At 58.0% G+C, this 21550-nt stretch overlaps 7 protein-coding genes across 7 annotated transcripts; 5 read left to right on the top strand and 2 right to left on the bottom strand.

Moving 5' to 3' along the window:
* Nucleotides 1–1976: 1976 nt before the first annotated feature.
* J4E88_006864 (uncharacterized protein) lies at nucleotides 1977–2927 on the bottom strand (the record flags this gene model as incomplete). Its single annotated transcript, XM_049400486.1, has 1 exon — nucleotides 1977–2927. One exon carries the CDS (start codon nucleotides 2925–2927, stop codon nucleotides 1977–1979), a length of 951 nt encoding a protein of 316 aa, XP_049254105.1.
* Nucleotides 2928–3210: 283 nt separating this feature from the next.
* On the top strand, nucleotides 3211–6887 carry J4E88_006863 (uncharacterized protein; the record flags this gene model as incomplete). Its single annotated transcript, XM_049400485.1, is given in 6 exon segments — nucleotides 3211–3219; nucleotides 3232–3274; nucleotides 3339–3874; nucleotides 3930–3996; nucleotides 4045–5455; nucleotides 5501–6887. The coding sequence occupies 6 exon segments, from the start codon at nucleotides 3211–3213 to the stop codon at nucleotides 6885–6887; spliced, it is 3453 nt and encodes a 1150-aa protein (XP_049254104.1).
* Nucleotides 6888–7335: 448 nt separating this feature from the next.
* On the top strand, nucleotides 7336–9613 carry PRT1 (Translation initiation factor 3 subunit b; the record flags this gene model as incomplete). Its single annotated transcript, XM_049400484.1, has 2 exons — nucleotides 7336–9150; nucleotides 9203–9613. The coding sequence occupies 2 exons, from the start codon at nucleotides 7336–7338 to the stop codon at nucleotides 9611–9613; spliced, it is 2226 nt and encodes a 741-aa protein (XP_049254103.1).
* Nucleotides 9614–12300: 2687 nt separating this feature from the next.
* J4E88_006861 (uncharacterized protein) lies at nucleotides 12301–12989 on the top strand (the record flags this gene model as incomplete). Its single annotated transcript, XM_049400483.1, has 2 exons — nucleotides 12301–12305; nucleotides 12515–12989. The coding sequence occupies 2 exons, from the start codon at nucleotides 12301–12303 to the stop codon at nucleotides 12987–12989; spliced, it is 480 nt and encodes a 159-aa protein (XP_049254102.1).
* Nucleotides 12990–13150: 161 nt separating this feature from the next.
* On the bottom strand, nucleotides 13151–14449 carry CYT1 (cytochrome c1; the record flags this gene model as incomplete). The annotated part of the gene is made up of 5 exons (XM_049400482.1): nucleotides 13151–13255; nucleotides 13311–13914; nucleotides 13965–14027; nucleotides 14086–14243; nucleotides 14378–14449. 5 exons carry the CDS (start codon nucleotides 14447–14449, stop codon nucleotides 13151–13153), a joined length of 1002 nt encoding a protein of 333 aa, XP_049254101.1.
* Nucleotides 14450–15269: 820 nt separating this feature from the next.
* On the top strand, nucleotides 15270–18016 carry J4E88_006859 (uncharacterized protein; the record flags this gene model as incomplete). The annotated part of the gene is made up of 2 exons (XM_049400481.1): nucleotides 15270–15421; nucleotides 15472–18016. 2 exons carry the CDS (start codon nucleotides 15270–15272, stop codon nucleotides 18014–18016), a joined length of 2697 nt encoding a protein of 898 aa, XP_049254100.1.
* A 360-nt stretch (nucleotides 18017–18376) lies between these two features.
* J4E88_006858 (uncharacterized protein) lies at nucleotides 18377–21269 on the top strand (the record flags this gene model as incomplete). The annotated part of the gene is made up of 2 exons (XM_049400480.1): nucleotides 18377–19001; nucleotides 19093–21269. 2 exons carry the CDS (start codon nucleotides 18377–18379, stop codon nucleotides 21267–21269), a joined length of 2802 nt encoding a protein of 933 aa, XP_049254099.1.
* Between the last annotated feature and the right edge of the window lie 281 nt (nucleotides 21270–21550).

Below are 21550 nucleotides of genomic sequence, written 5' to 3'. Positions count from 1 at the left end.
CTTGAGGGCGCTGCAGACCTGGTCACTGAATACAAGGAGCGGATTGGATGGAGGAACAAGAAAGTCGAAATAAGATGACATGATGTAACGAATGGGTTGAATGTAGATATGGGCTTCAATCTCTTAGTTGGTCGTCAGAAGACCAGGCATGTTGCCATGTCCCAATGCCTCATCTGCACCGTATCCATGTGCCTGCATCAGACGTTTCGAATTCCATCCACAGGGCTAGTGTAAAAGAGGGGTGCGTCTCGGACAGACCCGTGTGTTGATCTGCTTACGTATATTGACTTACCTCCCTTGCTTGTTTCAGATCTGATGATGTCGTCGCAGGATAATGTGGTTCGTGGGGCAACAAAGCGAGGTCGTCCCGGTGAACTCGTCAACATTGTAAGTTTGCCAGTAAGTTTGCCACACTGCACACCAACAAGATCGTCCCACCGCGTCATGCTCCTCATCTTCAAGTACTAGTTCCAGGTTCCCATGACGCCCAGGTGAACTCCGAGACGCTCCAAGGATTAGACATGACGCGAATTGATCGCGCCACACTGCAATGGTCCGCTAGAACCTTGCTCCCGAGGTCTGAAGCAGATTGATGATCAAGGCCTTAACAGGCTTCTACGGTAACATAGCAGACTAGGGTGTAAGTTGGAGTATACATTAGATGTAACATATGCAGAACGCGACCGGAGTTCTATAAGCCGCCGGAGCGAGTGCTCATAAGTCAAACACGACACGTGACGCGATGTCTCCAGGGTTCAGCCGAGGTCGTGGCTGAGCTGCGACATGCAACAACACAACACAGCGACCACCGTCACTCTTGTACGCGACACAAGCATGTCGTCTTCTACGCGCTACGCCTACCCCTTTGCCGCCTCTCCCGACATCATTCGCTCGCACCAGAAAGACGCCTACTTCTCCGGCGTGCTTCTCGATCAGCTCTCGACGCTGTTGCGCAAGCTCTATGGCGCGCGCACGTCGCATACGTATGCGTCCGAGACGCGTGTAGCCGGAGAACTCCTTTACCTCGGTCTGACGACGCTGATAGGGAACCGGACCCTGGGCGAGGAATACACAGACATTGTCCAGGTGGAAAGCGAAAGCGGACGCCTGCCGGCGCTGGGCCGCAGAGCTGGATACATACTCGGCTGCATCTTGGGGCCATATGTGCTCGGGAGGGCATTGCCGGCCTTGAGGCGGCGAGTGCGCGCAAAGCTCGAGGCGAATTTGCGGTGGCATGCACGACAACAGGCACAGCAGAGTGGGAGCAAGACACAGATAGGGCGACCGTTGGGCATGCGCGTACAAAACTACCTACTCCGAAACCTCGACACCATTACATCGCCATCACCCGTGTACGCTCTCTCGTTGGCAACGTTTTACTTCTCCGGGAGCTACTACCACCTCTCAAAACGGATATGGGGGCTCCGGTACATCTTCACGCGCCAGGTGACCGAGGGCGACAATCGCGCAGGCTACGAAGTCCTGGGCGTATTGCTAGTCCTACAGATGGCTGTACAGGCTTACCTACACGTGCACAATACTGTCACCTCTTCGACAGCGGCAGTGGGTGGCGGCCACCCGCAAGGCACGTCGGCCATTGTCGGTGGCGGCGCAGAAGTGTCTCTGGATCCCAATGCTTACAGCGCCAACAACGCGCTACTATTCGACGCAGCGTCGGCGGTGCCCATAGCGGCGCCGTCCGACGTGCAAAAGTGGACACAGACACCAGCGTTGGACAAGGCAAGATACGAGCTGGAGGGGGAGGAAACAATGGGATGGATTGGCGGCGGCAATCGGAAATGTACGCTGTGCCTGGAAGAGATGAAGGATCCGAGTGTGACGACGTGTGGTCATGTCTTCTGTTGGACGTGTATCGGGGACTGGGCGCGGGAGAAGCCCGAATGCCCGCTTTGTAGGCAGACGTGTCTAGTGCAGCATGTGCTCCCGCTGAGGGGGTAGGCGGGTGGCGTGTACAATCACAATATCTTCTCGGCCTCATCTATCAGTCGCTCTACCTGGAATGCGCTGTCTCCGCGGGTGAACATGTCGAGAAGCTGGCTGCGGCCCTTGCCCTCTTCCGTCTGCACGTAGAACTTCTGCATGCACATGACGAGCCATCTGGCGTCGTCGACGGATACGCCCCTGTTCTCAGTGACCAAGCCCTGGCCCAGGACCAAGTTGTGGGTCTCGGCGAGCTCGTGGTGGAAGGTGACGGTGGTGTGGGGACTGGCGAACTCGCCCCTGAGCTTGAACTCTGCCAGTGTCGTGAACATGAGCGTGGTGGTATCGACGTGCGGGTGGGAGAACTGGAGATAGTGCAGCTCGGCGGCTTGCTGCGTCTGAGGCGGCTGCTGCGAGGCCGATGGGGCGTCGGCGGGTATCTCGCGGGGGACAGGGAGGACGAACGAGGGGTGCTGTTTGGCGCTGCGAAGGAGCTGGGAGAAGGTGGTGGCGGGGACAGCGAAGTGGATGCTCTGCGGGTTGGCAGCGTGGCGTAGGCGCCACAGGGCCTGGACTTCCTTGCTGGGGAGCGCCTGGACTTTGGCGAGGTCGAGGAACGAGTTGAGCGTCTTGACGCCCGGCGGCGGGGCCGTAGGAGAGCCTGGCGCAGCGGGCGGCGGCGGCGGAGGTGAGGGCCAGGGAGTCTCGGGCGGCGGCGTCAGGGGCGCGGTTGCGCCGGGCACTATGGCCTGCTTGCGCAGCTCCTCGATCTTGTCCTTGTACTGCTCCTTGAGCTCGTCGAGGTCCTTGAGGCCCTGTTGGCGCGCCTTGTGCTCGAGCTTGTCCCGGTACTTGGCGAGGATGCGCTCTTGCGAGTCGTGCGTGGCGAGGAAGCGGACGTCGTGCACCTGCGCCCAGCGGCGCTGGACGGCGCGCGGGCTGGCGAGCGGCTGGCGCAGGGCGTGACGCAGCGTGGGGAGAAGCATGGTGGGCGTCGAGGAAGCAGCAGCGGGGGTGCAGAGTGAAGGGAAATTGCTGCGACGACGACGGCGGACGTGCGCCCATGCCCGCCGCTAGCGCGCGGGAGTAGCCACGGCGCCAATGCTGCTACTGCGACAGATCACGGCATATCGTACATCGCATATCGCATATCGCATATCGCATACCGCATATCGCATACCGCATCGCGCACCGCGCATCGCGCAGACCGCCGACCGCCTATCCATCCCGCCTCCCCTCGTCCGCCTCGACGGGCTGCTGCCAGCGGGCATGGGCGCAGTCAACAGCAAGGCCGGCGACGCAGGCGCCCTCTATCTGCGCGACCAGACTCGATGTAAGCCGCCGCCTCGATCCAGCTCGCCCGCTCGCCCGCTCGCCCTGCTAACCCTCGCGTGCAGTCTCCGTCGCCGCCCTCACCATCACCAACGCCCGCAACCGCACGCTACTCCACGTCTCGCCCAACGCCTTCCCCGCCGCCCGCTATGCCGCCAAGCGCGAGCCGGGCGACGACACCCTCATCGACTTCGTCCAGGACCCCGACGCGCTGCCCTACGCCGATGGCCCGCCCGCCTTCCTGCTGCGCCTGCCCAGCGACGACGAGCTGCTCTTCCACTTCACCTTTGTCCTGCGCCAGCACCTCGCCGTCCCCGCCACCTACACGCCTCCCCCGACTGCCCACGGCGCCCCCACGGGCCTCGTCGACACCCACATCCATGGCCTGACGTTTGTCTTTGCCTCGAGCGAGCGCGACCTCGACAATCTCGTCACGCGCGAGTTCCACGCCAACCCCAACCTCCACAAGAACCCCCAGGTCGAGCTGGTCGGCGACTACTCCACCGCCGGCCACTCGTCGGTCCAGTTCCAGTGGTCGTGGAAATGGACTCCGCCCCGCGCCCCCGAGTCGCGCCCCGGCGGCTGGCGCACCAGCTGCAGTGTGTGTAGCCCGCCTCGTCTGCCACTCCGTCGCCGCAACTGCTGACCCCCTCCAGTTCGTCGAGTATGACCAGCGCGCCCACCGCCTCGAGACGCTGGCGAGCTTCACCGTCTGGGTCCAGAGTCCGTACCATCCCCCGCCCTGCCCCCAACATCCGCTGACTACAACAGACACGCCGCGCCAGCTGCAGAGCCCAAAGTCGCCCTCGCCGCGCCTCGAACTCGGCGTCCCTCCCCGCCTGCGCGTCCCCTCGGCCCAGTCGATAGAGTCTCGCGTCAGCGACTCGGCAGGCGAGGACCGCGAGTGGGACGCGATACCTCCGCGATCGCCCATCTGCGAACCCATACCCGAGCACAGCCTGGGCCTCGTACCGAGCCACACCACCACACTGGCGAGCGGCACCGCCTCAGTCAAGCTCGACGTCTCACGCCCCGGTGAAGACCTCAGTCAGACCGACGATGGGCCGCTGTTTCGCGCCACCATGAAGTCACTCGAGCAGAAGACGGGCAACATGCGCACCAGGTGGAAAAAGGTCCTCAAACGCGCCGAGTCCGCCATGGAGGCCCAGGTCGCATGCAACAATGCCATGGCCGACCTCATGGACGCGCTCAGAGAGGCCTCGTCGTCCAATGCAAACGCAGTGCAGCCGGCCATTGACCACTACTTTGACAAGATTGCCAAGGAGATTCTAGGCTACGAAAAGTCCAATTCCACAAACATCCAAAAACTCATCATTGATCCCATATACAAGCTTTACAATATCGACATCAAGCAGGCCGAGACGAAACGCAAGGACTTTGAGGAGGAGAGCAAAGACTACTATCAATACCTAGGACGATATCTCGGCCAACGGCAAGACTCACTGAAGGAGAAGAAGCGCGCCGAGACCGACTCAAAATACCAAGCCAAGAGGCGCAACTTTGAGCTGAAGCGCTTCGACTACTCCTCATTTATGCAGGACCTGCATGGAGGTCGGAAAGACCAGGAGGTGCTCTCCCACCTTACGCAATATGCCGATGCCCAAGCCAAACGCTATCTTGAGACGGCGAAGAAGATTGAGACCATGTTGCCGCACCTAGAGGCCCTGAGCTGCGAGGTCAAAGAGGCAGACAAGGAGTTTCAGATCCAGAGGACCGAGCGCGAGGAGAAAAGACGAGCGCTGGAGACGATTAAAAAGACTTTCGATGAGGTACCCGTGCCCTCCCTCACATCTCCCGCAGCATCAACAGGCAGTGTGCCGAAAACAACGTCGAGGTCAGATCCAGAGCCGCCTCCTGGCCGCAAGGGCAGTCTTGTACCCATGTTTCAAAGCACAGTCATGCCGCCCCAGACTATCTCATCTACAAGCATTCCCTCCTCCATAGCGTTACCGCAGAGCCCCGAGGCTACCAAGGCGAGCCTGGCCATGGCGGCCCCGCAGCCGGACAAGTTCAAGGGAATCAGAGATCTCGAAGAAAAGGACCCCGCTGCAATGGCCGAAGCTGGTTCGGGTGCGCACCGCAAGGAAGGTCTTCTGTGGGCCCTCAGCAGGCCCGGAAGCCATGTGGATCCCAAGGGCCTGAACAAGCAAGCCTGGCATAAGTAGGTATAGCCTCTTTCAGTCGGAAGCCTGCTGACATTATCCAGGTTCTGGATCGTCCTTGATCAGGGGAGGCTTTCAGAGTACACCAACTGGAAGCAGAGTCTAGAGCTGCACATGGAACCAATCGACCTCCGCATGGCCTCAGTAAGGGAAGCGCGCAACGCAGATCGCCGGTTTTGCTTCGAAGTCATCACCCCCCAATACACGCGAGTGTACCAGGCAACCAATGAAGAAGACATGAAGTCGTGGATCAGTGCAGTCAACAATGCTTTGCAGACAGCTGTTGAGGCGACAGGAAAATCGGATCGGCCATCAACAGACTCGCTGCCTGGACAGACGCACCGAGATATTGCATCAGTGCTCACGGGTAAGAGTCCATCAATGTCAAGTCATCGAAACACGTACGGCTCCAAGGCACCGGCGCGGCATGCCACAGTAGGTGATCGACCTGGCGGATACCGGCGAGAGGAGGCGTTTGGCGATGAAGGTAAGCTGCTTAGGCAGGTAAGAGACGCGGATTCCAGCAACAAAATGTGCGCAGATTGCGGTACGGAGATCAAGGTGGACTGGGTTTCCATCAACCTCGGCATCATCATTTGTATCGAATGCAGTGGCATACATCGGTCACTCGGCACCCACATTACAAAGGTGCGTTCTTTGACTCTGGATGTCACGTCCTTCACTCCCGATATCATCGAGATACTGCTCAAGATCGGCAACCGCGTCAGCAATTGCATCTGGGAAGCAAGACTGGAACCCGGGCTGAAGCCGGGGCCAATGTCGACAAGAGAGCAAAGGCTGCATTTCATTACTTCAAAGTACGCCGATCGGACCTACGTAGCACCCATAACACCGACCATGTCACACTACGCAAATCCAGAGGAGACGCTTCTAGCGTCGGTTAAGAAGAACGACATTCAGAACGTGCTCTACGCTCTAGCTCTGAGGGCAAATGCAAACGCACGCGACCGATCACGAGGCACACACGCCGTGTTTCTAGCGCTTGCAGCCGCCGACCCAGCATCTCCTTCAGCGACGGCATCACCAGCAAGCTCGCCAAGCTCAGCGGCTCGCCCAGGCACAGCGCAGCCTAGCCGCAAAGCGTTCCCCGTAGCGGAGCTGCTGCTGCAAAACGGGGCCGAGCTGCCAATGCTGCCAGCGCCCATTCCCCTCGGCCACTCGGCACGAAGCTATCTTGACTTCAAGGCAGAGCAGCGTGCTGGCAAGCGGCCGGCACCCATGGTGGGCAGTCAGGCCGCACCCAGCGCAGAGAAGGCTCCGTCTTTGCCGCCCATCATGGCGGGCAACGGCAGCTCTCCGTCGGAACGAGCGCGCGAACGGGATGCGCGGCTGCAAAAGCGAGTCTCGGCGAGCGGAAGGTTGGTCAAGACTCCGAACGTCGACTTGAGTGAAGGTAAGCGCGGCTCGTAGAGCTAGCCGATGCTTACATGTTGTGTCTTGCTGTAGTGTCTACCTTCCCTGGGCGGCGTGCGGCCTGGTGCGATGGGCGTCAACGGGCTGAGGGTGTCCTGGTGCATGTGACGAGACGAATGGGGGCAATCTAGTGCACGTTGGATCAGGCGCATTGCGGTTGTGTTGGATAGACCATGTTTCGCGGGCGGCAACTGGTTTTGTTTGGGCGTGTTGTGTGTGTACTGTAGTGTAATGAGTAATTCACGACGTGGCCAGCCTGCGAGCCAGACGGGCGTGACTGTGGTGAAGTGTTGGCGCGGACCTCGCATGGAGCTAACGGGCCCGTGGACCCCACTCGAGGGCTAGCGCGCACCAAAATTACCTGGGTCGCAAAGTTATCCAAACCGCACCCCGCCGCTGTATTGTAACTACGACCGCAACCATCACCGCAACCATCACCGCAACCATGGCCTCGGCATACTCGAACCTGCCCATGGACGGCGACGACGAATTCGACGAGAGCCAGATCGACTTTACCGACATCGAAGATCAGTTCCAGGTGCGGCTCGACGAGGGGCTCGACGCCTTTGTCGTCATCGACGGGCTGCCCGTGGTGCCCGAGGACAGCAAGGCCAAGCTCGTCAAGTTCGTGCTGAGGAAGCTCAACAGCGTGGGCAAGGTCAAGGACGACGGCGTGCACATGCCCGTCGGCGAGGCGGGCAAGACGGAGGGATATGCCTTTGTCGAATACAGCGCGCCCGCCGAGGCCGTCGCGGCGGTCAAGCAGCTCAACGGGACTGCCCTCGACAAGAGGCACACCATGGCCGTCAACAAGCTCACCGACATCGACCGCTACGGCAAGGAGGGCCGCATCGACGACGAGTACCACGCCCCCGAGATCCCGCCCTTTGAGCACAAGGAGCACCTGCGCTGGTGGCTCGGCGACCCCGACAGCCGCGACCAAATGGCCATGTACCGCCAGGACAAGGTCGGCGTCTTCTGGAACGACAAGGAGGACCAGCCCGAGCAGGTGGTCGACCGCGAGAACTGGACCGAGTCCTTCATCCAGTGGTCGCCCCAGGGAACCTACCTCACCTCCATGCACGCCCAAGGTGTCCAGCTGTGGGGCGGCAAGGCCTGGAGCCGCCAGAAGCGCTTCGCCCATCCCGGCGTCAACCTCGTCGACTTCTCCCCCAGCGAAAAGTACCTCACCACCTGGTCCCACCGCCCCCTCCAGGTCGACGAGAACCACCCCGTCCCATCGCTCTCGCTCGAGGAGGACGGCAAGAACTACATCATCTGGGACATTGCCACGGGCAAGCCTCTGCGCTCCTTTGCTACCATTGACGTCCCTGGTGGCATCGATGCCGAGGGCAACCCGGTCAAGAAGAAGCTGCAATGGCCGACGTTCAAGTGGTCCTCTGACGACAAGTATGTTGCACGCATGACCCAGGGCCAGTCCATCTCCATCTACGAGCTGCCGCGCATGAACTTGCTCGACAAGACTTCCGTCAAGATCGAGGGCGTCATGGACTTTGAGTGGGCCCCCGCAACGCCCCGCAGAGAAGGCATCAAGACGTACGAGCAGCTCTTCTGCTACTGGACCCCCGAGCTCGGGAGCAACCCCGCCAAGGTCGGCCTCATGTCCGTCCCGTCGAAGGAGATTGTGCGCACCCGAAACCTCTTCAACGTGTCAGACGCCAAGCTTCACTGGCAGTCGGAAGCTGCCTACGTCTGCGTCAAGGTCGACCGCCACTCCAAGTCCAAAAAGTCTCTCGCCACCAACTTGGAAATCTTCCGTGTCCGCGAAAAGGGTGTGCCTGTTGAGGTCGTTGACTCCATCAAGGACACTGTCATCAATTTCGCCTGGGAGCCCAAGGGCAACCGCTTCGTGCTCATTACCACTGGCGAAGTCATCCAGGGCGCCGCTGTTGGCCCCAAGACTGCCGTCTCTTTCTTCGCTCCCGAGAAGCTCAAGGGTGGCGCGCCAGGCAACTTCCGTCACATCCGAACCATCGACAAGAAGAACAGCAATGCCATCTACTGGTCGCCCAAGGGACGATTCGTCGTTGTCGCTGCTCTACAGTCGCAGCAGTCATTCGAACTCGAATTCTGGGACATGAGCTTCGACAGGCCAAAGGAGGAGTCCGAAAAGGGCGACAAGGAAGTCAATGCCAACTTGCAGCTCATGGATACGGCCGAGCACTACGGCGTCACCGACATTGAGTGGGACCCGACTGGCCGCTATGTCGCCACAGTCGCTAGTGCCTTCCGTCATCGCGTATGTATCATCATCACCATTATGCTCTTTTGTCTCTGCTGACACGCACTAGATGGAGAACGGTTACCACCTCTACGACTTCAAAGGCACGCTGCTCCGCGAAGAAGCCATCGAAGGTTTCAAGCAGCTCCTGTGGCGCCCACGGCCCCCGACCCTCCTCTCCAAGGAGGAACAAGCCGAAATCCGCAAGAATCTGCGCAACTACTCCAAGGTCTTTGATGAACAAGATATTGCGAAGAAGAGCTCCGCCAACAAGGCTGTGGTGGAAGCTCGCCGCGAGATGCTGGATGAGTGGCGCAGGTGGCGCGAAGAAGTTACACAGAGGCTACGCGATGAAGGCGCCGACCTTGAGCTGGCATCTCTCAAGGGTGAGACGCCTGGTCAAGCGGATGATGGACATCAGGAAGAGATTGAAGAAATCGTAGAGGAGATTATCGACGAGACCGAAGAGGTTGTCAATTAGGTGGTTAAATGAGTAGAACCGAGTTGTGTGACAGCAGTTTCAACCAGCATGCTAGCAGCACATTGTTCCGGGCATATGGAATAACGAAGGTTACTAAGCTCACGTCCACTCACATCCGCCTTCTCCAATGTGTCCCTTTGAATGGCGTTGCCGGCTTGTTTTTCGAAGACCGATTATGGTGGAATCAGGACTTACTTGCGTTCTACTTCGAGTACGTGTGATAGTGTAACAATGTGCACACGAAGCTTCAACGCAATGTCTGCAGGAGCTGCAACTTGAAGCAAGGCCTAAGCCGTCGTTTGAGCGTCTGAGCCAGCCTTTGTCTCGCTGATGGTCCGCAGCTCGGGCGTCGCTCTTTGCTTTGATGCTGTCTGACAGCTTCCCGGCCTTACCTTATGAAACAACGTAATGGCAATGTGTACATAGGCGAGGCAGTTAGTGACCAAGCGATGTCCTTTAATTAAGGCTTGTATTGATATAAACTTAGGCTGTATTAAGGGTGCTTACGTGAAGGAGTGGGGACCTACTTTCTATTAGACATTAGTAATATGTAAGAGAGCGTTGCTGCGATTACATAGGATCTAAGTAACCGCTACACAGACTTAATTTTACAAGCTTGTACACCTTACACAGACGTGCTATAATAATTATAAAAGTTACAAGTATGTTACAGTCTAGCGATTAACCTATGCAATGTACCTAAACTTACTCTAGACTACGGTAATCTAGCTTATTTTCTCTTCCGCTCTTCTAATTTTGCTCTATAATCCTACTCGTGTTAGTACACTCTAAATCTCGCTCACTCTTTAGTCTCTGTGTGCTTACCTGACAGCTGATTCTTAAGCCCTCTTCTAAGCCGACTCGAGGCTTATATCCTAGCAGTAACCTCGCCTTCGAAATACTAACATAGCGGTCCCGACATCCGTCACTTACAATGCCCCGACTAAGCACACCCTCCGTCCCTGTCACCCAGCTAATCCATTCGGCACAATAGCCCAAACACCATGTCAATCCTTCTGGAACCCGGACATGGAACTTTGGAACATGGCCGAACTCTTTCCACACAGCTATGCAAAGATCCCTCGCCGTGACCGGCTCGCCGTTGGTAATGAAGATGGCCTCTCCAGCAGCTGTTTGCGAATTTAACAAGTTTCCAACGGCGAGGACATGAGCGTCTGCTATGTTTTCTACGTAGACGAAGTCCTGGAGATTGGTCCCTGTGCCTAGAATAAAGGGTGTCTGGCCGGCTGGGATGCATGAGTGTATCGTAGGGATGCACACAGTGTCGTTGCGACCGAAGATGGGTGCTGAGCGCAGGGCGCAGGTGGCGAAGTCATTCGTATTTGCGGAGAGCACAAGGGATTCAGCGAGTGCCTGCTATGCATGAGTTGGTTATACAGTACGGAGGTGAAGTGTGCGTTGTCGTGGCTAGAGCAGTACAGGGAGGTTTCATACAAATTGGAGGAAGAGCAACGGTGAATCGGCAGTATTCTCTGCACATAGGAAAGAGAACGTGAATAGAGTAAAACTTTGTTACCTTGCTTTGTCCATAGCTCGTATGTACACCTCCCGTGGGCCAATGCTCATCTACATTCCTGAAGTCGCGATCCAACTCGTCCAACACGACAGTCACGCTACTGGTATACACAAAGGCTTTTGTACCGCACTCCCTACTTGCTTCGACAACATTCCTTGTTCCCTCGACGTTTGTCCTGAAGATGGCCCCTTTGCCCTTCATGGAATAGCGCTTCGTCCCCAGAGGGAACACACCCACTGTGTGAATGACGACGGCAGGTCGAGCTTCGGAAAAGACGCTGTACAAGGAAGATGGGTCCAGAATGTCGCAACGAACATAGCGTACAGTGTTGGTAAAGGTGGTGCTACCGAGCGAAGGCGGGTTAACGTCTATGACGGTGATGGCGTATCTTCGGGTGCTCAAGAGTGCGGAGACGACGGCGGTGCCCAGGAAGCCACAGCCACCCGTTACCAGAACGCGTGTTGGCTCCATTACAGCGCATGGAAATTATCGCGGATGTTATTGCATAGAACTTGGTATGTTGTGGTTGCGCGCCGTAGTCGTTGGCGGTCGACGTCGCGGTGGACCTCGGGAAGAGCAGGATACATGATAGAAGCGGGTCGCGTCCGAGGATCGCCGCGCTTTCCCGCTTCGCATCAAACGCTTGTAATGCCAAACGTGCATTATCGTTGCATAGCAAATATACACGTCTGGTATATCATAATTAATTGTACGTCATGCCGGGCAATTTTTAAGCGATGCGAAAGTCTGCAGTTTGTCGCTGGTGTTACACTGCCGCCAAATCAACTTTCCTATAACGTGGACTGAGCAGACAGAGGTTGATAACAGCTATATCAAGCGCAACTCGACGTCCATTTTACGCAGGTGTGCATTTGTTGTAGTGCAAGAATTCTAGTGAGTTGGCTTTTACAGCTTTGAATACCGCCTGTGCAATCTCTGATTGATTTGCGATGCAGGAACAACATCGATCACCAAAGAAAAATATTGCTTGATTGCCGGCGCCATGAGAGTCAACGAAAGCGAAGGCATGTAGTGAAAAGATCTGAACCCATGCTACGAGGCTAATTTTATCTAGCCATCTTGACACCTCGTCTGATCCTTGTGCCTTATAGCTTGCACCATGTCCCCACATACCACGAATGGATGCAAGATGAGGTAAGGCCTACCCAGCCTCCTATCTCTCCTAATATACGGCTGATTAGTGTGTAGGAATTGCAAACGCTTACAGCTTCTGAGCCGCTGACGCTTTCGGAGGAGTACGCTATGCAGTCCTCGTGGCGACGGGATGCAGATAAGTTGACTTTCATCATCTGCACTTCGCCACACACACCGCAAGCACTGTCGGATGTCTCTATACCTATTAGAGTCATTGGCAAGATAGACGACACGCCCAATCGTATGATTGGGGATGTGAACCTGTTTTTGTACCCGTCCGAGGACTGTAACGATGGCGCAGGGGAACAAGGCAAACACGAGACTGGGGAGATGGACGCGGTGGGCGAGTTGGAGATAATGATTGCCCGGCCTGACGCACGAGGAAAAGGGCTAGCAAAAGAAGCCCTACAGGCGTTCATCTGGTACATATCTACCTCGCTGCCAGCCATCCTGGACGAGTACGCGAAGGGAGCCAACAACAAAGACAAGCCCAAGTCTCTGAGCTACCTCCGTGTCAGAATCGACAAGGACAACATCCCGAGCCTCAGTCTGTTCAAAACGTTGGGCTTCAGCCAAGTTAGCGAACCTAATTACTTTGGGGAAGTGGAGCTACGGTCAGAGGTTGCAAGGCACGGGATAGACAAAGCTTGTTTGTTGGCGAAAAGCGTCTCGTACGAAGACTGATGAACAAACATGTCTGAGATGAGTAAATCCAAAATAGGAGATTGCATGACACGACGCAAAGAAATGTCATTGTTAAAAGCACCTGGCAATGTACACGATATAAAACACACGCTTCCGCTACCGGGTCTCCTGAAGCGCGCAAATACAGACCCCCTCTCCGTCTATTGGTTCGTCTTGCCGGAAGTGTTTGGCTTGGGGACGTGGTCGAGAATGCTCTTGTTTGGCGGTGGCTGGTAGACGATCTTCCTCGTCTTCAGCGGGGCCCACTTGTACCTGTCGTGGCTGTTAGTCATGTGGGTAAAGTGGCGGAGCTGCAAATACTTGCCTCTTGACCCAGACACTGAGGGCGAACAGAACACTGGTGACGGCAAGAACCTTCCAGCCCATCTTCTTACGGTCGTCCATCTCGGGCTCGGCGGTCCAGTTGAGGAACTCGACGACGTCCTTGGCCATCTGCGAAGTCGAAGCCTTGGTGCCATCATCGTATTCAACCAAGTCGTCGTACAGAACACGGGCCATGGCGATTCCAGTGCCGGGGAAGTAGGGGTTGAAGTTGAGGCCTTCCTGGACAACGGCACCAGCAGGCGGCTCCTCGGGGTAGCCGGTTAGCAAGCTGAAGATGTAGTTGCAGCCGCCGTGGCGGGCCTTGACCATGAGGGACAGATCCGGAGGCAGGGCACCGTTGTTGGCAGCGCGGGCGGCCTCGTCGTTCTTGTAGGGAGCGGGCATGTAGTCGGACAGCTTTCCGGGGCGCTTCTCGATTTCGCCCTGGTCGTTGGGCTCTGTGTCGTATTCGTTCTCCTCGGCCAGGGCCTTGGCCTCGTCAACCGTCATGAACTTGCCGACGACGGCGCGGTAGGGCACACGCGAGATGGAGTGGCACGAGGCGCAGACCTCGCGGTAGACCTGGAAGCCGCGGCGGAGACTGTGACAGGTTAGGGGGCGGGCATGTGCGGTGCGGTGGGGAAGACGTACGCTCCGTGGTCGAAGGTCTTGTGCCACTTCTCGTGCTCCCACGGGTATTGGGTCGGGTGGAGGCTGTACAGGCACGACGTCAGTACATGGCCGCGGGCCGGGCTATCTGGGGCGCACTCACCCTTCTTCGGCGGGGGTCATGGCATCGACGTGGCGTCCGTAGAGGTGCCAGTACCAGGCAGTCGAGCCGACGGCGAAGAGAGTCGCTCCGGCGGGCAGGGCGTTGTTCTTCCAGGCCGAGGCGGCGCTGTCGGCGGAGGACCATGTCGAGGCGAAGCGCTGTATCACGCACTGGGTCAGCCAGATGATTCAATGGAAGCGGGGGCTGGCCCGAGTATGGCAGCCGGGCCAGCAGGGCGGCGACGCGGCTTGCGCCAGCTGCCGGAAGATGCTGGGCCATGCGGGAGGCGTACCGGTTTGCTCGAGGCATTGCGGGCGGCAGCGGCGGCGGAGCGTGCCGTACGCAGTGGTGAGCGAGCCAACATGGTCGTGGGAAGCTGGCTCGGGGCTGGGGGAGACGCGAGCAATGGGGTTGTCGGCGATGGTGATGCGGCGGAGAACTGGTGCGCGACCATTTTCCAATTTCCAAGCTAACTAATCCACATCACGTGCGCTATCATTGGACGAGGCTGCCATGACGCCTCCGGACTGTATTTTGCTCTCGCACATCGCCTTGCATGCGAAGGCGAGTGTACTCGAGAGGTGCAGGCTGCGACTGGCAGTGCGGCATCACATGGCATGGCAGGCAGTGCAGAGGGTCCCGCGTGGAAGAGACTTCGTCCGTGATACGCAGCAATGTAGCCCTACTTCTATACCCTTTCGCTCATGCAGGAATTGCAAAAGGGCTCAAACGAGGGCTGCTTCTCTCTAGCAAGACTGGCAGTGCCGGGGCAGTGCCAAAACACACGGCGTCCCCAGGAGCGGGAGACGTCGTCGAGCTTCTTGCGTGCTGCCGGAACGCAACGCGACGTCGGCCTGGCTTATATAGTGGACACGGCCCCGATGCGAGCTAGGCTGCATCTGGCCGCGAAGAGAGCGCTGGAGGACCTCGAGCTCTTGCGGCGCAGGGGACAGGTCGCGACACAGCACACGAGAAGCCAGATGCACCGCTTCACCTACCATGGACGTCTTCTGGCCGCTCCCAGCCGCCGACTGAAGCCACGGCGGACGCTACTGCACACGCTCACACCGAACGCGCGACTCTCTCCTCCCCCCACCAACAGCCCTCGCCCGGTCCCTCGTCCCCCACCACCCTCCCGTCACCCTGCCCTTGTCCCCGCAAGGCACTGTTCCCACCGACGAAATATGTGCAAGCACTTCGGCGCAGAGGGCCACGCGTCCATCGACATCACCAAGGGTCGCGAGGTGCTGCCCGCCAACGTCAAGCCCGTCCACTACGACCTCACACTCGAGCCCGACTTTGCCAACTTCACCTACCAGGGCACTGTCACCATCGAGTATGTGCCCGTCCGCCCGTGTGAGGAGGGCCCTGCTGACACTCGGCCAGTCTAGATGTCGTCGACGACACCACGTCCATTGCCCTCAACACCAACGAGCTCAAGATCCACTCGACCAAGGTTACGGCCGGCCAGCAAGTCATTACCGAGTCGCCTCATGTCACCACCGACGACGATGCGCAGACGACCACGGTCAGCTTCGACCAGACCATTCCGGGCGGTAGCCAGGCGAAGCTCACCATGGCTTTCGCCGGAGTGCTGAACGACAACATGGCCGGCTTCTACCGCTCCTCCTTCAAGGCTGCCGACGGCTCCACCACGTACATGGCCACGACGCAGATGGAGCCCACAGATGCCAGGCGGGCGTTTCCTTGCTTCGACGAGCCCGCGCTCAAGGCCAAATTCTCCGTCACCCTCATCGCCGATGAGAAGATGACCTGTCTCAGCAACATGGACGTAGCGTCGGAGAAACAGATCCAAAGCACCATCTCGGGCGGAAGGCGCAAGGCCGTCACCTTCAGCCCGACGCCTCTCATGTCGACCTACCTCCTGTGCTTCATTGTCGGTGAGCTCAACTACATCGAGACGAACAACTTCCGCGTCCCTGTGCGAGTCTATGCGCCAAAGGATCGGGACATTGAGCACGGCCGCTTTTCGCTCGAGCTGGCGGCAAAGACGCTGGCATTCTACGAAAAAACCTTTGACAGTCCCTTCCCGCTGCCCAAAATGGACATGGTCGCGATTCCCGACTTCAGTGCAGGTGCCATGGAAAACTGGGGCCTCGTCACATATCGTGTCGTTGACGTGCTCATTGACGAGAAGGTCAGCGGGGCAGCTACCAAGCAGCGCGTCGCCGAGACGGTGCAGCACGAGCTTGCCCACCAGTGGTTTGGTAATCTCGTGACCATGGACTTCTGGGACGGCTTGTGGCTTAATGAAGGATTTGCAACGTGGATGTCGTGGTATTCCTGCAATGTCTTCTACCCTGACTGGAAAGTCTGGGAAGGCTATGTTACAGACAATCTAGCCAGCGCACTCTCGCTCGACTCGCTACGAAGCAGCCATCCCATCGAGGTACCGGTAAAGCGCGCAGACGAGATAAACCAGATCTTCGATGCCATCTCATACTCCAAGGGCTCGAGTGTCATCCGCATGATCTCCAAATATGTCGGAGAGGACACCTTCATGGAAGGAATCCGCCGGTATCTCAAAAAGCACGCCTATGGCAACACAGAGACTGGTGACCTCTGGGCTGCCTTAGCGGATGCCAGCGGCAAGGATGTTGGCAAGGTCATGGACATCTGGACCAAGAAGGTCGGCTTCCCAGTCGTTACCGTCACGGAAGGCACTGATTCCATCCACCTCAAGCAGAACCGCTTCCTCCGCACTGCCGATGTCAAGCCAGAGGAGGATCAAACCCTGTACCCCGTATTCCTTGCGCTGCGGACCAAGGAAGGAGTTGACGAAGACTTGACGCTTTTCGATCGTGAAGCCGACTTTAAGCTCAAGGAACTCGACTTCTTCAAGCTTAATGCGGACCACTCTGGCCTCTACCGGACCTCGTACACGCCAGAGCGCCTACGGAAGCTGGGCATCTCGGCCAAGGAGGGCCTCTTGACCGTTGAGGATCGAGCTGGCATGATTGCTGACGCAGGCTCGCTGGCGGCATCTGGCTACCAGAAAACGTCTGGTATACTCTCGCTCCTTGACAGCTTCAAACACGAAGCAGAGTTTGTCGTCTGGGGAGAGATCACGGGTCGTATTAGTTCCCTCCGGGGTGCATGGATGTTTGAGGACCAGAAGATCCGGGACGCTCTGAAGAAGTTCCAGTTGGAGCTCAGCGCAGAGAAGGCACATGAGCTGGGATGGACATTCAATGAAAAAGACGGTCACATCGAGCAGCAGTTCAAGGGTCTCATGTTTGGTGCTGCCGGTATCGCTGGCGACGAAGAGATTACCAAAGCATCATTTGACATGTTCGACAAGTTCAAGGCAGGCGACAAGTCTGCCATTCACCCCAACATCCGCGGCAGCGTGTATGCCATTGTGCTAGCGAATGGTGGGCAAGAAGAGGTAAGCAGTGCTACGAGGATGAATGGAATGCAGACTGACCAGACGCAGTACGATGTCATCGTCAACGAGACTCGGAATGCCGCCACAAGCGACGAGCGCAACTCGGCTCTTCGCGCACTAGGCCGTGCCAAGTCTCCAGAGCTCATTCAGCGCACGCTTGCCATGGCTCTCAGCGACGAAGTCAAGGGCCAAGACATCTACTTGCCCATTGCAGCATTGAGGTCACACGCGGAGGGCTGTCATGCGCTCTGGAAGTGGGTCAAGGATAACTGGGAGGAGCTGGAGAGAAGGCTCCCCCCTAGCCTGAGCATGCTAAGTTCGGTGGTTGCCATTACAACATCAGGCTTCACCCACCGGGAACACATAGAGGACATTGAGGCGTTCTTCAAGGGCAAGAGCACCAAGGGCTTTGACATGGCGCTGTCCCAGAGCATCGACGCCATCAGCGCCAAAGCCGCATGGCTTGAGAGGGATGCGGACGATGTGAAGACGTGGTTGAAGGAACACAAGTATCTGCAGTAGGCGCCCCTGTCGGTGCACTGTTGTGAGAAATGGCTGTACAATATAGATGAAGAAATCAAAGACCCATGCCGCCAACGGTATGAATAAGAGTGCGCGATACCCAGGGAGCCGGTGCGTGATGAAGCTAGCATGTACCATGAATCTGTCCAGAAGGGTGGCTACGTCAGCTTGCCGAACGTGGGACCGCCAGTTCGGCCATGCAGGTGGCTCTGTGAAGAGTACAATCGGAACGCCACCACCTCACGTTGACTTTGTGGCGCTCGAGCATTGTATCGCAATAGACACAGCGCCAGCCTCCACGATACTTCCAAGGGTTGTCGGAAGCTCGGTATCGAGTTGCGCGCAGCCGCCAGAGCCGTCATGGCGCAAAGGATGCCGCGATCCGGCACACGCGCAGACGCGAACCCAGACGCAGACGCAGACGCGCTCGCGCTAGATGACACGGTAGAGCTCGAGCAGTTCCGCCGCTCACCCCATCCATACCTGCGTCACGGAGACCAGACACAGAGGCAGTCACCAGGCCCGACGCATCGCGCCCCTCGGCCCTCGCAGTCGCGACCCTCTTCCGAGCCTCCAGGCAAGACAATGCACGACAAGGACCGCAGGACACGCAGGAAACGGGCACCGCACTCCCCGAGCGAAAGCGGCACCGAAGCCGACGACGAGGGCTACAGCCTCGTCAAGGCGCTGCCTGCTCCTCCCCTGCGACCGCACAAAGGCCTCCGCGAATCGCGGACGTCGGGCCCAGACGAATGGGCGAGTCCGCTGCTCACTCCCACACAGATCGACGACGAGGGGAGAAAGCTCTTCGAGGGCTACTTCGCTCGCACCAACCGGACGAGGCGCAAGGGAGACGCATACCACAGCGACGACGACGAGGCGAGGAGGGCCAAGCAAAAGTATCTCCAGCGGCGGCGCAACGAGCTGGTCAGGCGAACGACCGAAACTGCATTGCTCGCGGGCATTGCCACGCTCGCCGTCCGCGGTTGCGACTGCTGGGTCAATTTGCTGGCATGGCATAGAGGTCAGCTCACCCCCCACGCATGGGCCCAAGGTCGTTAACCCGTGTCTAGTAGAATTGTTGACGCACGTTGCAATCATGGCCGGCGTCTTGGGACTGTATCCGCTTCGTCTTCTGTACTACTCATGGAGAAATCACTCTCGTCTCCGGCTTGGCCGTCGAATACATCTACCAGCCGCCTTCGATCCTGCCACCATCCTCTACCCCCCAATACTGCCCGTCCTCATTGCGCTGTCACTCTTTGCCTCATCACCAAAGCCTCTTCTACCCAACATGTTGCTCGGCTTAGCTGCGTTGCCAGCCAGACTTATTCCCTTCAGGAGCGCTACCTTGGGCTACTCTCCTCTGCACTGGCTGGTCTCCATCATGCCCCTGATCGCTGCCGAGAACACCGACATACCGTCTCGGCTGTTTGCACAGACACCATACAAACTCAAGTTACCCCCGCCTAACCAAGGTCTAGATCCCGAACTTCTGGTGACGTTGTTTGCTCTGCATCAAGCGCTGCTACCGCCGCTATACTACCTCACCACTACGAGCCTTCTACAAGCAGAGCTGCACCTGCTTTCAATTGGGCTTATCAACCTCCTCTTGTTCTCAGACACCCCTCAAGCAGCCATACTCGGTGTCTTACTGTGGCTAGGCGGGCTGGGGGTGTTTTTGCTCTGCGGCAACATCTTGAAGTGGGGCGTTGCACTTGCACGCATTCCGCGATGGAGGCTTCGACGTGCTGGCCAAGTCATTCGAGCTCGACAGAACTTCTTGCAGGTCTTGACCCGTAGTCTGGGATCCAAACGCGATGGAAGCGATTCCTGGAAAGATGTGAGTGACAGTGATGCGGATGAAGAACCCAGATTCGACAAGCCCCTCCAAAAGACCAAGAGCCTTAAAGTCAACGTTTTAGACTCGGTCAGACACATCAGACCCTGCATGGAGGGCAGCGAGCCGCGGTCCGCCGCCGAAGCGACAAAGACTGGTTTTCAGCAGTCTACTTCTGCAGCAGGGTCCACTCCTAACAGTGGACGTAAGCGTAGGAATACCCTCCCAGTCCTCGTTGCTGAAGACCATACGTCACAGCATCGATATTCGAACCGAAGACAGTCGGGATCGATTGTGCAGTCTTATTTATCGCTCACGCCCACCGAAGCCACAAGGAGGAAATGGCTCTACGCTGGATACTTCTACGTGATTGTGGTAGGCCTGATACTGGGACCAATTCGGTATAGTATCGGCAAATATGCTCTTCACCAACACGAACCTTTTGGATGGGCCATCAGCTACCTCTTCGGCAATATATCACGCGTGCGGTGGGAAGTGTTCACGTGGGATTTGAACTGGTGGGTTCCTCTGCCGACAAGACGGCACGCAGATGACATGGCCCGACTCACACACCATCTGTCGTTGGCGGAATATGTTCGCCGCATAGTACTGGGAGAAGCGACTACGCGTCTCTTGCTGTGCGTGTACTGTGCAGGAACCATACTCGCTGGCCTCGTAGCGGTCTTTTCGCTTTCTGCAGTGGTAGAAGTCGACACACGCAGAAAGGTGTTCCACGGCACCATGGTGGCGATGCTCCTGCCGACCATCTTCATCGACCCTTGTTTTGTTGCGCTGGCGCTTGCACTGGTACTTGCGATATTCCTCCTCCTCGATCTGATTCGCGCCTCGCAGCTTCCGCCGCTGTCCAAGCCCATTGCCAGGTTCCTGACGCCGTACGTGGATGGCCGCGATCTCCGAGGCCCCGTGGTGGTGTCGCACATCTTCCTCTTGATTGGGTGTGCGATCCCGCTGTGGCTATCGCTCGCAGGAGTGGAACGGGCTGGCGAGGAGCCGTGGCAAGGCTGGGAGGTGGAAGACAGGGACGTGAGTATGGTGGCGGGAGTTATATGTGTGGGCATGGGCGACGCAGCAGCATCCCTCGTCGGGCGGCGCTACGGGCGGCGGAAATGGCCCTGGGCGGGCGGCAAGTCCCTGGAAGGGTCCTTGGCGTTTGCAGTCGCAGTGTCGGCTGGACTCGTGGTAAGTAGAGTGTGGCTCCGCGTCGGGTGGGAAAGCGGTGCGGCAGGGCACAGGACAGAGGGCGAGTGGGCTCACGACGCATTGCTCACGCTGGGCAAGGCGGCTCTGTGCGCGACGGGCGCAAGCCTCAACGAGGCGGTCCTCACAGGCGGCAACGACAACGTGATCGTGCCAGTGATACTATGGGTTCTTGTGAGGGGTGTCAGGCTGTAGGCAGTCGACGCCGCCGCATCAGGCGGGCTGCAGGTACGGCGTAGATAGACGGGTCGACCCGACCATGAAGCCGGCCACATGGTCGTTCGCGCAGGGGAGCATGACTTGCATTCAGAATGCGTGCGACCAGACAAGAGGCATGTTGGAGCGTGCAGGCGGGCGATGTGGTGCTAGCGCATGAGGGGCACGCGTCGTTATCAAGCATCCCGGCCGGCTTCCTGCATGTGACACGCGCACGCCTGCCTCGAGCCACGGCGTCGGCCTCTTGTACTGCCTGTGGT

Source organism: Alternaria novae-zelandiae (genome assembly GCF_023758075.1).
Source record: "Alternaria novae-zelandiae strain BMP 2774 chromosome Unknown scaffold_13, whole genome shotgun sequence".
In the NCBI taxonomy this organism is placed as follows: Eukaryota; Fungi; Ascomycota; class Dothideomycetes; order Pleosporales; family Pleosporaceae; genus Alternaria; species Alternaria novae-zelandiae.
The sequence above is the reverse complement of the archived record's forward strand: the minus strand, read 5'-3'. Positions and strand labels throughout refer to the sequence as shown.